The sequence below is a fragment of the Crinia signifera genome, chromosome 1 (assembly GCF_055691185.1).
Source record: "Crinia signifera chromosome 1, ASM5569118v1, whole genome shotgun sequence".
NCBI lineage: Eukaryota > Metazoa > Chordata > Amphibia > Anura > Myobatrachidae > Crinia > Crinia signifera.
Genome location: NC_139217.1, coordinates 31,256,411 through 31,271,150, shown reverse-complemented (window position 1 = coordinate 31,271,150; position 14,740 = coordinate 31,256,411). Strand labels below are relative to the sequence as shown.

Below are 14,740 nucleotides of genomic sequence, written 5' to 3'. Positions count from 1 at the left end.
GGGTGTAACGCAGGGATACAGGAGGATGGAGAGCGGGTGTAACGCAGGGATACAAGAGGGATGGAGAGCGGGTGTAACGCAGGGATACAGGAGGGATGGAGAGCGGGTGTAACGCAGGGATACGGGAGGGATGGAGAGCGAGTGTAACGCAGGGATACAGGAGGATGGAGAGCGGGTGTAACGCAGGGATACGGGAGGATGGAGAGCAGGTGTAACGCAGGGATACGGGAGGATGGAGAGCGGGTGTAACGCAGGGATACAGGAGGATGGAGAGAGGGTGTAACGCACGGATATAGGAGGATGGAGAGCGGGTGTAACGCAGGTATACGGGAGGATGGAGAGCGGGTGTAACGCAGGGATACAGGAGGGATGGAGAGCGGGTGTAACGCAGGGATACAGGAGGATGGAGAGCGGGTGTAACGCAGGGATACAGGAGGATGGAGAGCGGGTGTAACGCAGGGATACAGGAGGATGGAGAGTGGGTGTAACGCAGGGATACAAGAGGGATGGAGAGCGGGTGTAACGCAGGGATACAAGAGGGATGGAGAGCGGGTGTAACGCAGGGATACAGGAGGGATGGAGAGCGGGTGTAACGCAGGGATACAAGAGGGATGGAGAGCGGGTGTAACGCAGGGATACGGGAGGGATGGAGAGCGGGTGTAACGCAGGGATACAGGAGGATGGAGAGCGGGTGTAACGCACGGATACGGGAGGATGGAGAGCGGGTGTAACGCAGGGATACGGGAGGGATGGAGAGCGGGTGTAACGCAGGGATACAGGAGGATGGAGAGCGGTTGTAACGCAGGGATACAGGAGGATGGAGAGCGGGTGTAACGCAGGGATACGGGAGGGATGGAGAGCGGGTGTAACGCAGGGATACAGGAGGATGGAGAGCGGGTGTAACGCACGGATACGGGAGGATGGAGAGCGGGTGTAACGCAGGGATACGGGAGGATGGAGAGCGGGTGTAACGCAGGGATATGGGAGGGATGGAGAGCGGGTGTAACGCAGGGATACGGGAGGATGGAGAGCGGGTGTAACGCAGGGATACGGGAGGATGGAGAGTGGGTGTAACGCAGGGATACAGGAGGATGGAGAGCGGGTGTAACGCAGGGATACAGGAGGATGGAGAGCGGGTGTAACGCAGGGATACGGGAGGATGGAGAGCGGGTGTAACGCAGGGATATAGGAGGGATTGAGAGCGGGTGTAACGCAGGGATACAGGAGGATGGAGAGCGGGTGTAACGCAGGGATACGGGAGGATGGAGAGCGGGTGTAACGCAGGGATATAGGAGGGATTGAGAGCGGGTGTAACGCAGGGATACGGATACAGGAGGATGGAGAGTGAAAGGTGAGCGCGTATATAACACATGGCGGAGGGATACAGGAGGCGGGAGGGTGTATAACACTTGGATGAGGGAAACAGGGGTGAGCGGGTGTATAACTCATGGCGGAGGGATATAGGCAGGGAGACGACAGTATAGTGGGATCACGGTGTAGTTGGGAGGCGGGGCAGTCACATAGATTACAACGTCGCCATGGAGACGGGGCAGACCATGTAGCGGCCTCTAGCAGGGGTGTCCCTGCAGATGGTAGCGGCAGGCCACGCCCCCCGCTCAGGCCTGTGTGTCTGGCTGCAGCAGTCCGGGCTCCAGCGGTGACGGCGGCCGCTGTGTGGAAGCAGAACACGGGCAGAGACTGATAGAGACATGCCGGCCGCGGGCCTCCTGCTGCTACTGCTGCTGTGTCATCTCTCCTCGGGGCTCGGGGGAAAGGAGTGCGAGAAGCCGTGTATCAACGGGGTCTGTGCGGCGGCTACCGGCCAGTGTGTGTGTGACCCGGGCTGGACCGGAGAGCAGTGCCAGCACTGCGGGGGCCGCTTCCTGTGAGTACGGGTAGGGGGGTGCTCTGCAATGCCACTGTGTGCCCTGCCTGGGTGTATATATGTATACAGTGCCCTGCCAGGGGGTATATATGTATACAGTGTGCCCTGCCAGGGGGTATATATGTATACAGTGTGCCCTGCTAGGCGGTATATATGTATACAGTGTGCCCTGCCAGGGGGTATATATGTATACAGTGTGCCCTGCTAGGGGGTATATATGTATACAGTGTGCCCTGCTAGGGGGTATATATGTATACACTGTGCCCTGCCAGGGGGTATATATGTATACAGTGTGCCCTGCCAGGGGGTATATATGTATACACTGTGCCCTGCCAGGGGGTATATATGTATACAGTGTGCCCTGCCAGGGGGTATATATGTATACAGTGTGCCCTGCTAGGGGGTATATATGTATACAGTGTGCCCTGCTAGGGGGTATATATGTATACAGTGTGCCCTGCTAGGGGGTATATATGTATAGTGTGCCCTGCTAGGCGGTATATATGTATACAGTGTGCCCTGCCAGGGGGTATATATATATTTATATACATACTGTGTGTCCTGCTGGGGGTGGTGGTGAGGGGGGTGGGGATATACTGTTTAGTCGCTTTGTGTCATATTGGTGGTGTGTGTGCGTGTGTGTATGTATGTATGTATGTATGTATATGTATATGTATATATATATATATATATATATATATATATATATATATATATCTCTGCAGTGTGAACAGGTCTGAATCGGTATTTTGGACACCACACCGGTCGTCGACCTCCCCTGGTACCTGGCCAGTGCGGGGATCCGGGCAGCGTGGTCTAGCACCCTGCTTCTTTCAAAATCTGCAGTGGGTGTCACTGTCTGCTGTGGTGCTTCTAGCACAGTGTGGTCTGTATTTCAGCAGATAGTGACACCCCAGGCACCAAAGGAGAACTGCATGGATTTTGTACAGTGCAGGGGGATGTGAACACGAATTGTTACCGTTACAGTATGTATATTGCTGCATCTGTCAAACAAGGCATTATATTGTGCTGTGTGTGCATACACACGTGGGGCCTCATTCAGATTTGCAAGTGGGAAATACTTTGATGTGAAGTGCACGCTTAGCAAAAGCATCCCTCATTATTGCCCTTCTGAGCAATATTGTTTTTATTATCGCTTAGTGTGTCTACGCTTTATATGTTTAACTATGTGCACTCGTTAGCACCCCCTCCCCCTCATCTGTACATGCAAATCAATCAATGACTGCAGGTTCAGAAGGGTAGCTGAAGATGTCGATGTATATCGTTCGTTTAGCAGGGAATAGTTGACAATATTGTTTTTCCTGAACTATATCGTCTAGTACGGACGGTGTAATGGTTACATTACTGCCTCACAGCACTGAGGTCATGGGTTCTATCCCCACCATGTGTTTTAATGGTTAGCATTACTACCTCACAGCACTGAGGTCATGGGTTCTATCCCCACCATGTGTTATATATACGGGGCAGTACGGATGGTGTAATGGTTACATTACTGCCTCACAGCACTGAGGTCATGGGTTCTATTCCCACCGTGTGTTATATATACGGGGCAGTACGGATGGTGTAACGGTTAGCATTACTGCCTCACAGCACTGAGGTCATGGGTTCTATCCCCACCATGTGTTATATATACGGGGCAGTATGGATGGTGTAATGGTTAGCATTACTGCCTCACAGCACTGAGGTCATGGGTTCTATCCCCACCATGTGTTATATATACGGGGCAGTACGGATGGTGTAATGGTTAGCATTACTGCCTCACAGCACTGAGGTCATGGGTTCTATTCCCACCATGTGTTTTATATACGGGGCAGTACGGATGGTGTAACGGTTAGCATTACTGCCTCACAGCGCTGAGGTCATGGGTTCTATCCCCACCATGTGTTATATATACGGGGCAGTACGGATGGTGTAATGGTTAGCATTACTGCCTCACAGCGCTGAGGTCATGGGTTCTATCCCCACCATGTGTTATATATACGGGGCAGTACGGATGGTGTAATGGTTAGCATTACTGCCTCACAGCGCTGAGGTCATGGGTTCTATCCCCACCATGTGTTATATATACGGGGCAGTACGGATGGTGTAATGGTTAGCATTACTGCCTCACAGCACTGAGGTCATGGGTTCTATCCCCACCATGTGTTATATATACGGGGCAGTACGGATGGTGTAATGGTTAGCATTACTGCCTCACAGCACTGAGGTCATGGGTTCTATCCCCACCATGTGTTATATATATACGGGGCAGTACGGATGGTGTAATGGTTAGCATTACTGCCTCACAGCACTGAGGTCATGGGTTCTATCCCCACCATGTGTTATATATATACGGGGCAGTACGGATGGTGTAATGGTTAGCATTACTGCCTCACAGCACTGAGGTCATGGGTTCTATCCCCACCATGTGTTATATATACGGGGCAGTACGGATGGTGTAATGGTTAGCATTACTGCCTCACAGCACTGAGGTCATGGGTTCTATCCCCACCGTGTGTTATATATACGGGGCAGTACGGATGGTGTAATGGTTACATTACTGCCTCACAGCACTGAGGTCATGGGTTCTATCCCCACCGTGTGTTATATATACGGGGCAGTACGGATGGTGTAACGGTTAGCATTACTGCCTCACAGCGCTGAGGTCATGGGTTCTATCCCCACCGTGTGTTATATATACGGGGCAGTACGGATGGTGTAATGGTTAGCATTACTGCCTCACAGCGCTGAGGTCATGGGTTCTATCCCCACCATGTGTTATATATACGGGGCAGTACGGATGGTGTAATGGTTAGCATTACTGCCTCACAGCGCTGAGGTCATGGGTTCTATCCCCACCATGTGTTATATATACGGGGCAGTACGGATGGTGTAATGGTTAGCATTACTGCCTCACAGCGCTGAGGTCATGGGTTCTATCCCCACCATGTGTTATATATACGGGGCAGTACGGATGGTGTAACGGTTAGCATTCTATCCCCACCATGTGTTATATATATACGGGGCAGTACGGATGGTGTAATGGTTAGCATTACTGCCTCACAGCACTGAGGTCATAGGTTCTATCCCCACCATGTGTTATATATACGGGGCAGTACGGATGGTGTAATGGTTAGCATTACTGCCTCACAGCACTGAGGTCATGGGTTCTATCCCCACCGTGTGTTATATATACGGGGCAGTACGGATGGTGTAATGGTTACATTACTGCCTCACAGCACTGAGGTCATGGGTTCTATCCCCACCGTGTGTTATATATACGGGGCAGTACGGATGGTGTAACGGTTAGCATTACTGCCTCACAGCACTGAGGTCATGGGTTCTATCCCCACCATGTGTTATATATACGGGGCAGTACGGATGGTGTAACGGTTAGCATTACTGCCTCACAGCGCTGAGGTCCTGGGTTCTATCCCCACCATGTGTTATATATACGGGGCAGTACGGATGGTGTAATGGTTAGCATTACTGCCTCACAGCACTGAGGTCATGGGTTCTATTCCCACCATGTGTTTTATATACGGGGCAGTACGGATGGTGTAACGGTTAGCATTACTGCCTCACAGCGCTGAGGTCATGGGTTCTATCCCCACCATGTGTTATATATACGGGGCAGTACGGATGGTGTAATGGTTAGCATTACTGCCTCACAGCGCTGAGGTCATGGGTTCTATCCCCACCATGTGTTATATATACGGGGCAGTACGGATGGTGTAATGGTTAGCATTACTGCCTCACAGCGCTGAGGTCATGGGTTCTATCCCCACCATGTGTTATATATACGGGGCAGTACGGATGGTGTAATGGTTAGCATTACTGCCTCACAGCACTGAGGTCATGGGTTCTATTCCCACCATGGCCCTAACTGTGCAGAGTTTGTATATTCTCCATGTACTTGTGTGGTTTTTCCTACGGGTACTCCGGTTTACTCCCACAATATACTGGTAGGTTAATTGGCTCCCAACAAATTGACCCTAGAATTTGTGCGTGTACATGTGGTAGGGAATATAGATTGTAAGCTCCACTGGGGCAGGGACTGATCAAATATTCTCTGTAAAGCGCTGTGGAATTTGTGTGCGCTATATAAGAAACTGTTAATAGATTAAAATAATAGTGTGTGTGTATGTAGCTTTAGATGTGGCTGGGGGGGGGGGGGGTTTGTTCCAGACACAATGTTATACCCCTTTCACACCCCAACCCGCCTGACCTTAATCGGGAGGCAGTGCCCCTGGGCGCCTTTACAGTACAGCGAACGGAACCCAGGTCGCGTCAACCCGGGTTACACATTTGCACTGCGATCGTCCCGGGTCCAATCCTGGTCAAGACCCTGGTTGAAAGACTGGAACACTAGACCTGGGACACTCTTTCAGGACCCTTTCACGCTGACCAATATCCCAGGTTGTTGTGCATTGATGGGCAGTAACACGGGGAATATTTGTCAGTGGGTTAGGGGTTTTACCTGCTTTTCATCTAATCGGAATCCTGCTCATGATTTGTACTGTGTGCCTGTGGTATTTTGTTTGGGTGTGTTTTACGAAGGTGCCGTTTGTACTGTCTGTACCCGGCTCACTCGGAAGATACAGGAAATGTGTAACACAGGTGTACAGTGTACATACGCCAGGGTTGGGTAAAAAACAGTTTTGGGGGAAAAAAAATGCTTTTTTGTTAAACCAATTTTTTTTTTTTGCATTAACGTTTTTGTGAAAAAAATTTAATCCATTTTGTTATACTGTGAAACATTGCTATGTACTAACTGTATTAGAAACCTTGATCAGCCATGTTTTATTGCTTTCTAACATTAACAATCCAAACCAATGCAAAAAGTCACACACCCAAATAAGATATAAGGAGGTGAATCTTTTATAAGAGGTGATAAATCTGCCCAGCATCAAGCTTTGATTAATGTGTCGTGGTCTTTTAAGCAGGGTACACACCTATACAATCGTGCGTATGCAGAAGCGTCAACCGATATTCAGGAGGCTACTGTCTGGCAGACGTTACAGCCTAAGGCCTACAAGGACTACTAGACACAGGAACAGCTTTTTCCCCCAGGCAGCTATCCTAGTCAATTCCTCATTACCGTAACCCGCACCCCGTCCAGATCATATAATCATGTATCTATAATTGCCTCTTACCTAAGTCGCGTAAAGTATGTTGTGTACTGTTTATTGTGTCTGATGTAAGGAACTGCATGTTTTGCAATGGCTGGTATTTATCAGAAACAAAGTCCTGTGTATTATGCTTTTGTATTGGTACACCTGGCAATAAACTGATTCTGATTAAACATCTTCTAATGCTCCTGCATCGGTCGGGTTCAGGAGGTCGCATCTTATATGCTGCACATGCGACTTCGTGATCCCCACAGAAATAGCTGCTTCCCCCACCTCACAGAGATCAAAGTGGGTCACGGCGCGATAAACACACAGCCTGGTTATCGGGAGCGTTTACCCGATCAGACGGGGGATCGAGTAATACCCCTTTCACACTCGCAGAGCCGGGTCATACCCGGGAATGTGTTCCCGGGACTCTACCCGGGAATGTGTTCCCGGGAATGTACCCTTTCACACTGCACTCAGACCTGGGATCGACCCGGGACAGCCCCATTCACACTGATCCCGGGAAATCCCTGCAAATACATATCCATGTCATTAGAAATGGACTCAGGGCTCTGAAATATGACATTAGCATTTGTGAGCCCAAGAAAGCTCCAATCAGCAGCTTTTTTTAAAGTCCCGTGTACCCAATCCTGGATATGGGACCATTCACACTGACAGCATCCTGGGTCGATTCCGGAATCTACCCAGGTCAGGAGCTGGGTAGCAATCCCGGGATATTCTTTCAAGACCCTTTCACACTGAACTAAATCCCGGGTTGATGCGCATTCATGTGCAAAAACCCGGGATATTTTTGCAAGTGTGAAAGGGGTATTAGTGTGAACCCAGCTTAAATCTTCAAGATTGTGAGTGTTAACACTGCTTGATGCTAGGCAGACTTAACACCTCTCTTATCGGATTCACCTCCCGATATCTTTGTTGTGTGTGCATGTGATTTACTGCATTGGTTCAGCTTTCTTAAGTGAAGACCACAAGAAACAAGAATGTGGAATAATTCCAGGGATTCCATTTTTTTTTTAAGTCACTGCGTTGTCTGTAGTCACAGCATATTAAATAAAAACAAAAAACTTTTGGTTTAAACCAGCCAACCCTGACATACGCCCTTACATGGTGTATAATACGCAGTGGTCCTGTAACCCTGCTCGAGAGTAGGCAGTGCCTGTGGGTGAGAGACACAGATATTGCTCCGAGCTGGGGAATATACTGAGACACGAGACCAGGTGTATTCTTGTTTATGGCCTAACACATCTGGTTTTCTATGGTGTTTCCCTTTTAGTGCTGAAAAATTAAATTTGCCAACACATAACATCTTCTATTAGAGCCCATTTGGCCCTGGAGTGCCTCCTCAGCCGCCTACCAGCTCAAATCCTGTACCGGCGGCGCCTGTGCTCTGTGGCGTGCACTTGCTTTGTCCTTCCCTGGGAACGGAGACAATGTGCAGGGGTTCCATGGAGAAATCAGTAAGCAAGGGCAGGACGGCCGTCCGGCTGAGTCCCCCTGCAGAGCAACCCGGGAAATGTAGTCTTGGCAGGCCACTCACACTCCCTAAAGAGCAGCCGGCAGTGTAACAGAAGACAACTACAATTCCCAGATTCGGAGGAGCCGCCTATCAAAATTCAGTGCACTTAGATTTAGCCGGTACACACCATTAAAAAACGGTACTGTACCGGCTAAATCGGTACAGTTGGAGGGTATGTATTCAATACTATGTATAGGGAGCTATGTACAGCTTCCGCCTGTGCCGCGTGTGGGGGAGCTGGTGGTAAGGGAAGTCCCACAAGTGTCTGTGGCTGTCACATGCTCCGTCCTGCCGGCATGCTGTCAGCGTCCTGCGTACAGTGAGTACGTGGCTGCCTTGTAGTGCAGATGAAATATGTTAATGCACGTTTGTCCTCATTGGAGATGGGTATTTTTGCCTGTGTATATTGGAGGCAGCCATATTGTTAGTGACACTTTGCTTATAACTGATCTAGAAGCCATCTCTACCTAATGTGCTGGCGGGTAGAAGGGGGAGAAATGGTCACTAGGTCGACTCCATTAAGGTCGGCATACTGAAGGTCCACACCTTTTAGCGGGGTGCTGCTAGAGGGGCAGGGCGGATTTTGCCCTTTAAAAATCAGGCAGGGCGCAGCACCCCGCTATAACAGCCTAGCGGGAACACTGCTATTTCAGGCATCGACCTACACCCTATCGACCTTTAGTGTATGACCCCGTGACCCATATCTTGTAGGAGATTGTGTGTATAGTAACCAGCTGGTAGCAGGTGAAGACTGGTGCGTGATGGGCTGGCTGGAAGCAGGTGATGACTGGTGCGTGATGGGCCGGCTGGTAGCAGGTGATGACTGGTGCGTGATGGGCCGGCTGGAAGCAGGTGATGACTGGTGCGTGATGGGCCGGCTGGTAGCAGGTGATGACTGGTGCGTGATGGGCTGGCTGGAAGCAGGTGAAGACTGGTGCGTGATGGGCTGGCTGGAAGCAGGTGAAGACTGGTGCGTGATGGGCTGGCTGGAAGCAGGTGAAGACTGGTGCGTGATGGGCCGGCTGGTAGCAGGTGAAGACTGGTGCGTGATGGGCCGGCTGGTAGCAGGTGATGACAGGTGCGTGATGGCCCAGCTGGTAGCAGGTGAAGACTGGTGCGCGATGGCCCGGCTAATAGCAGGTGAAGACTGGTGCGTGATGGGCCGGCTGGTAGCAGGTGAAGACTGGTGCGTGATGGGCCGGCTGGTAGCAGGTGAAGACTGGTGCGTGATGGCCCGGCTGGTAGCAGGTGAAGACTGGTGCGTGATGGGCCGGCTGGTAGCAGGTGAAGACTGGTGCGTGATGGCCCGGCTGGTAGCAGGTGAAGACTGGTGCGTGATGGCCCGGCTGGAAGCAGGTGATGACTGGTGCGTGATGGGCCGGCTGGTAGCAGGTGAAGACTGGTGCGTGATGGGCCGGCTGGTTGCAGGTGAAGACTGGTGCGTGATGGCCCGGCTGGTAGCAGGTGAAGACTGGTGCGTGATGGGCCGGCTGGTTGCAGGTGAAGACTGGTGCGTGATGGGCCGGCTGGTTGCAGGTGAAGACTGGTGCGTGATGGCCCGGCTGGTTGCAGGTGAAGACTGGTGCGTGATGGCCCGGCTGGTAGCAGGTGAAGACTGGTGCGCGATGGCCCGGCTGGTAGCAGGTGATGACTGGTGCGTGATGGGCCGGCTGGTAGCAGGTGAAGACTGGTGCGTGATGGGCCGGCTGGTAGCAGGTGAAGACTGGTGCGTGATGGGCCGGCTGGTAGCAGGTGAAGACTGGTGCGTGATGGGCCGGCTGGTAGCAGGTGATGACTGGTGCGTGATGGGCCGGCTGGTAGCAGGTGATGACTGGTGCGTGATGGGCCGGCTGGTAGCAGGTGAAGACTGGTGCGTGATGGGCCGGCTGGTAGCAGGTGATGACTGGTGCGTGATGGGCCGGCTGGTAGCAGGTGAAGACTGGTGCGTGATGGGCCGGCTGGTAGCAGGTGAAGACTGGTGCGTGATGGGCCGGCTGGTAGCAGGTGAAGACTGGTGCGTGATGGGCCGGCTGGTAGCAGGTGAAGACTGGTGCGTGATGGCCCGGCTGGTAGCAGGTGGTGATTGGTGCGTGATGGGCCGGCTGGTAGCAGGTGATGACTGGTGCGTGATGGCCCGGCTGGTAGCAGGTGAAGACTGGTGCGTGGTGGGCCGGCTGGAAGCAGGTGAAGACTGGTGCGTGGTGGCCCGGCTGGTAGCAGGTGCGGTGAAAAAAATTGCAGTTAGCGACTGAACTGCGCTGGTGTTACCGGGAGTGAAGGAACCTGTGGAGCAGGAGGCCTGATTGCCAGAACGGGGGAAGTTTCCTGTCCTGATTCCAGACAGGCCCAGGACTATCCCCTTTATCCATGCTTTGTATGAGAATCTCTATAGATGGAGTTCTCGTATACATCTGGTAATTACACACCGTCATTTCTCCACAGTTTGCCTTTCACCACCCTTTATTTCTGTATATTGTGTGCTAGTAAAGAGGATGTATTGCACTATATGTATCTTCTCTTTCACATTCCCTATATGAACACCAGATGAAATACACAGAGTGGAACGTGGCAGTTAAACAGGGATAATCTTGTAAAGTGGTCATTGTGGTAACCCCCATACTGGCTTACTTGGAGAAGAGGAACAGTACCCCTAATAAGGGACACACCATTCCACTTCCTTTCCCCACTTGTGATGCCGAAAGGGGATACCTCTCTTCTTTACCATATTCAGGCATAGGTGTGAGGCCACCTAGAGAGAGAGGCATCCCCATTGGTAACCCTAGTGCACAGGGGGAGGGACTTAGACGCCTTTTTCACCTCTTCCAGGGGAACGTTCAGCTTCTGGCTGTGAAAGTGAAATCATAATGGCATTTAGTTGTCTTCATTTTCTTGTTTATCAGTCGTACACTAGGGTGCAGCTGCTGTGGACATTGACCAGTTTATTACGCACTTAGCCTGTTTATGACTTTCCCTGTTGCAGTATTGCGCAGGGAGAGTCGTCTCTTGACAGTGCTATGTGTTTATCAGAAAACATAGTATGAGACCTATTGCTATAACCCACAGAACAAGGTGTATATCAACAGCGTACCCTGCTGGGTGCTGAACCCCGGGGTGTGGGGTGACGGACCTGCTGGTTACTGTAGTGCATCTTGCTCCCAACCCTCATTTGCGCTTGGTGTAGTTTATGTACTTACTATAGGTCGCCCCTTTGCCTTATTTTCTTTCGGATTGGCACAGGTTGCAATAAGGGTGGTTGACCATAGCGTGGTCTATCTAGACATAGATCTGTCGTGGCCGGCTCTTACCAGTCCTCTTATGCCAGGCATGGCCAAACTGTGGCCCTCCAGCTGTTGTGAAACTACACATCCCAGCATGCCTAGTTTCAAGGCATGATGGGACTTGTAGTTTCACAACAGCTGGAGGGCCATAGTACGGCCATACCTGGCTTAGGGCAGGTTCTGTGGTAGATAGGGCTGCGCATCTGTTTGTCCATATAGATCAATTGCAAACCACCAGGACTGGTTTTTGCATATGATTCGCCCATAAATAATTTGATGCGGTTCTTGACCACCAACCTGCATCTCAGTACACTTTGATGGTGTCCATGTTGACATTTGCGAGAAATAAAGCGTGCGAAGATCGTGTAGATCTTTTGACTATCAACCTTCCAACCCTGTCGACCTTAGGCATGTCAACCTTTTTCATTCGTCGATTTAAGCCCTATTGACCTTTAGTGGTCGATCCAATATCCCACACCCAGGGAGACACGGCGCCCAGTTTAGGAACTACTGGTTTAAATAACGTGCATCCATCCTGTTAGTAACCATACTGTGCCATGCACCTGGTACCTCCCTTTCCCTCCTTGTGTTATCTTATATTTATATCTTATGTGCTGCGATAATTAACGGCCGCCCCACCGAGCAGTTTCCCAGGTTTTGGGCACCCATTAATTACATCGGTAAATTTTGAGTCTGGGTTCTGCACATCTGATTTTTATTTCTTCCACGTTACTAACTAAAGCAAAAATAGTTGTACCCGAAAGTTTGATTTTTAGTTCAGATTTTAAGATATTTCCCCTATTTTCATAGCTTTAATTGTACGTAAAAATTTAAACAAACTTTTGTGATGAATTTTAATTACTTTTATTTGCAAAAACAAAATAAAAACAAATGACAAGTGTGTGTGTGTGTATGTATATATATTTTTTTCATATTTCTTCTGTGATTTGTATGGACTCTCGTATTAGCCCCAAATATAATCCCACAACATACCCTAATTGTATTGCCCTTGATACCTTGTTTAATATATTCATTAATGATATTGAAAGTGACATAGTGAGTAAAATTGCAATATTTGCGGACGACGCGAAGTTGAGTAAGGAAATTTAACTCAGGAGAGGATGTGGAAACACTACAAAGTGACTTAAACTGGAAAGGTGGAAAATGCAGTTTAATGTTGAAAAATGTAAAGTAATTCATTATGGGATCAAAAATGAACAAGCTACTTATAGGCTAAATGGAGTTATTATAGGGAATTCTGCTGTAGAGGAGGACTTGGGGGTCATGATACATGTAAAATTGGGTAATAGTGCGCACTGCTCAAGTGCAGCAGCAAAAGCAAACCTGACACTGGCATGGATTCAAGGGATGCCAATGTGATCGTGCCTCTTTACAAGGCATTGGTGAGACCACACTTGGAATATTGTGATCAGTTCTGGGCACCGCACCTTAAAAAGGACATAAATGAATTGGAACAGGTACAGAGAAGGGCGACTAAGCTAGTAAAAGGTCTTGAATCACTAGAATACAAAGATAGGGTAACCAGGCTGAATATGTTTTCACTGGAAAAACGGAGGCTGAGAAGTGATATGATTAGTATGTTCACATACAGTAGTAGTAGTAGTAGTACGTTTATTTATAAGGCGCCGCAAAGTGTCCGCAGGATTGGGAATCATATGGAACTGGGAGATGATTGGTCACTAACAGGCCTGTACTTAGGACACGTGGGCATGTACTGAGGCTCGAGGAAAAGAAATTCCCTACTGAATTAAGAAGAGGATTCTGTTCAGTTCAGCAATACCCTTGGGATGTCTGGTGTGAATCGCTCTCTTGAGGTCATGCCACACCATCTCCATCGGGTTGAGGTCAGGACTCTGACTGGGCCAATCCAGAAGGCATATTTTCTTCTGTTGAAGCCATTCTGTTGTTGATCTGTGCTTTGGGTCGTTGTCCAGTTGCATCACCCTTCTTCTGTTGGGCTTCAATGGGTGGACAGATGGCCTTAAGTTCTCCTGAAAAAATAGTAACATAGTAATTAAGGCTGAAAAAAGATGTTAGTCCATCGAGTTCAACCTATGTCTTGATAAACTTTGGGAATTCATTTTTCCGTCGATGATAGCAATCTGTCCAGGCCCTGAGGCAGCAAAGCAGTCCCAAAGAATGATGCCCCCTCCACCATACTTCACAGTTGGGATGAGGTTTTGATGTTGTTGTGCTGTGCTTTATTTTCTCCACACATAGGCCCTCATTCTGATTGAGTTGGACGGCTGCGTGTGCGGACGGACGCCCGATGTTTTGTGTTTGGGCATGTGCAGAGGTGTTTCTGCGCATGTGCGAACGCCTCGCACGTCCGAACACAGCGTGAATTCTGTGCGGAAAACGATCGTACGGAACCATCCGAGCAGGGGGTGGAGAGGGGCGTGAAGGGCTGTTTGGGCTCATTACCATATGCGTAAGGCCCGCGTTTCATAGGAGTTTCCATGAAAACGATGGGCGTGCATATGGTAATCCGGCAGTGACGCACGTGTGGGGGGCGGACAGCTGACATAGCTGAATGTCAGCTGCCCACCCATATCCCTGCTTTCACACTGATAACTGTCCCGGTGGTCTGGAGCACTCGTGGCTGCCTGACCGCTTGGTCCATCATTCGACGGTTGGCGACCATCGGAGGATGGGGGAGGTTCGCACAGGCCAGGGAGTGGGTGTGCACATGAAACATCCACTCGCTGTCCATTTGTTTGGCGTCCTACCACATTCGGACGGTGTGAGCGATCCTTACGATAGGTGTGGTTAAGAACACTCGGTGCCCGTCCAAAATACGCAACCGTCCCACTTAATCAGAATGGGCCAATGTGATGTGTATTCCTTCCAAACAACTCAACTTTAGTTTCATCTCTCCACAGAATATTTTGCCGGTAGTGAT

General features: G+C 50.0%; 1 protein-coding gene across 1 annotated transcript in view; it reads left to right on the top strand.

Annotated features, from left to right (window-relative positions):
- Positions 1-1,554: 1,554 nt before the first annotated feature.
- The window catches only part of ATRN (attractin), a 154,614-nt gene continuing 141,428 nt past the window's right edge, over positions 1,555-14,740 (top strand). The window contains exon 1 of the mRNA XM_083185472.1: positions 1,555-1,885. Within this exon, the coding sequence (XP_083041598.1) occupies positions 1,710-1,885 (176 nt within the window). The 5' untranslated portion in view covers positions 1,555-1,709. The remainder of the gene's footprint in view (positions 1,886-14,740) is intronic.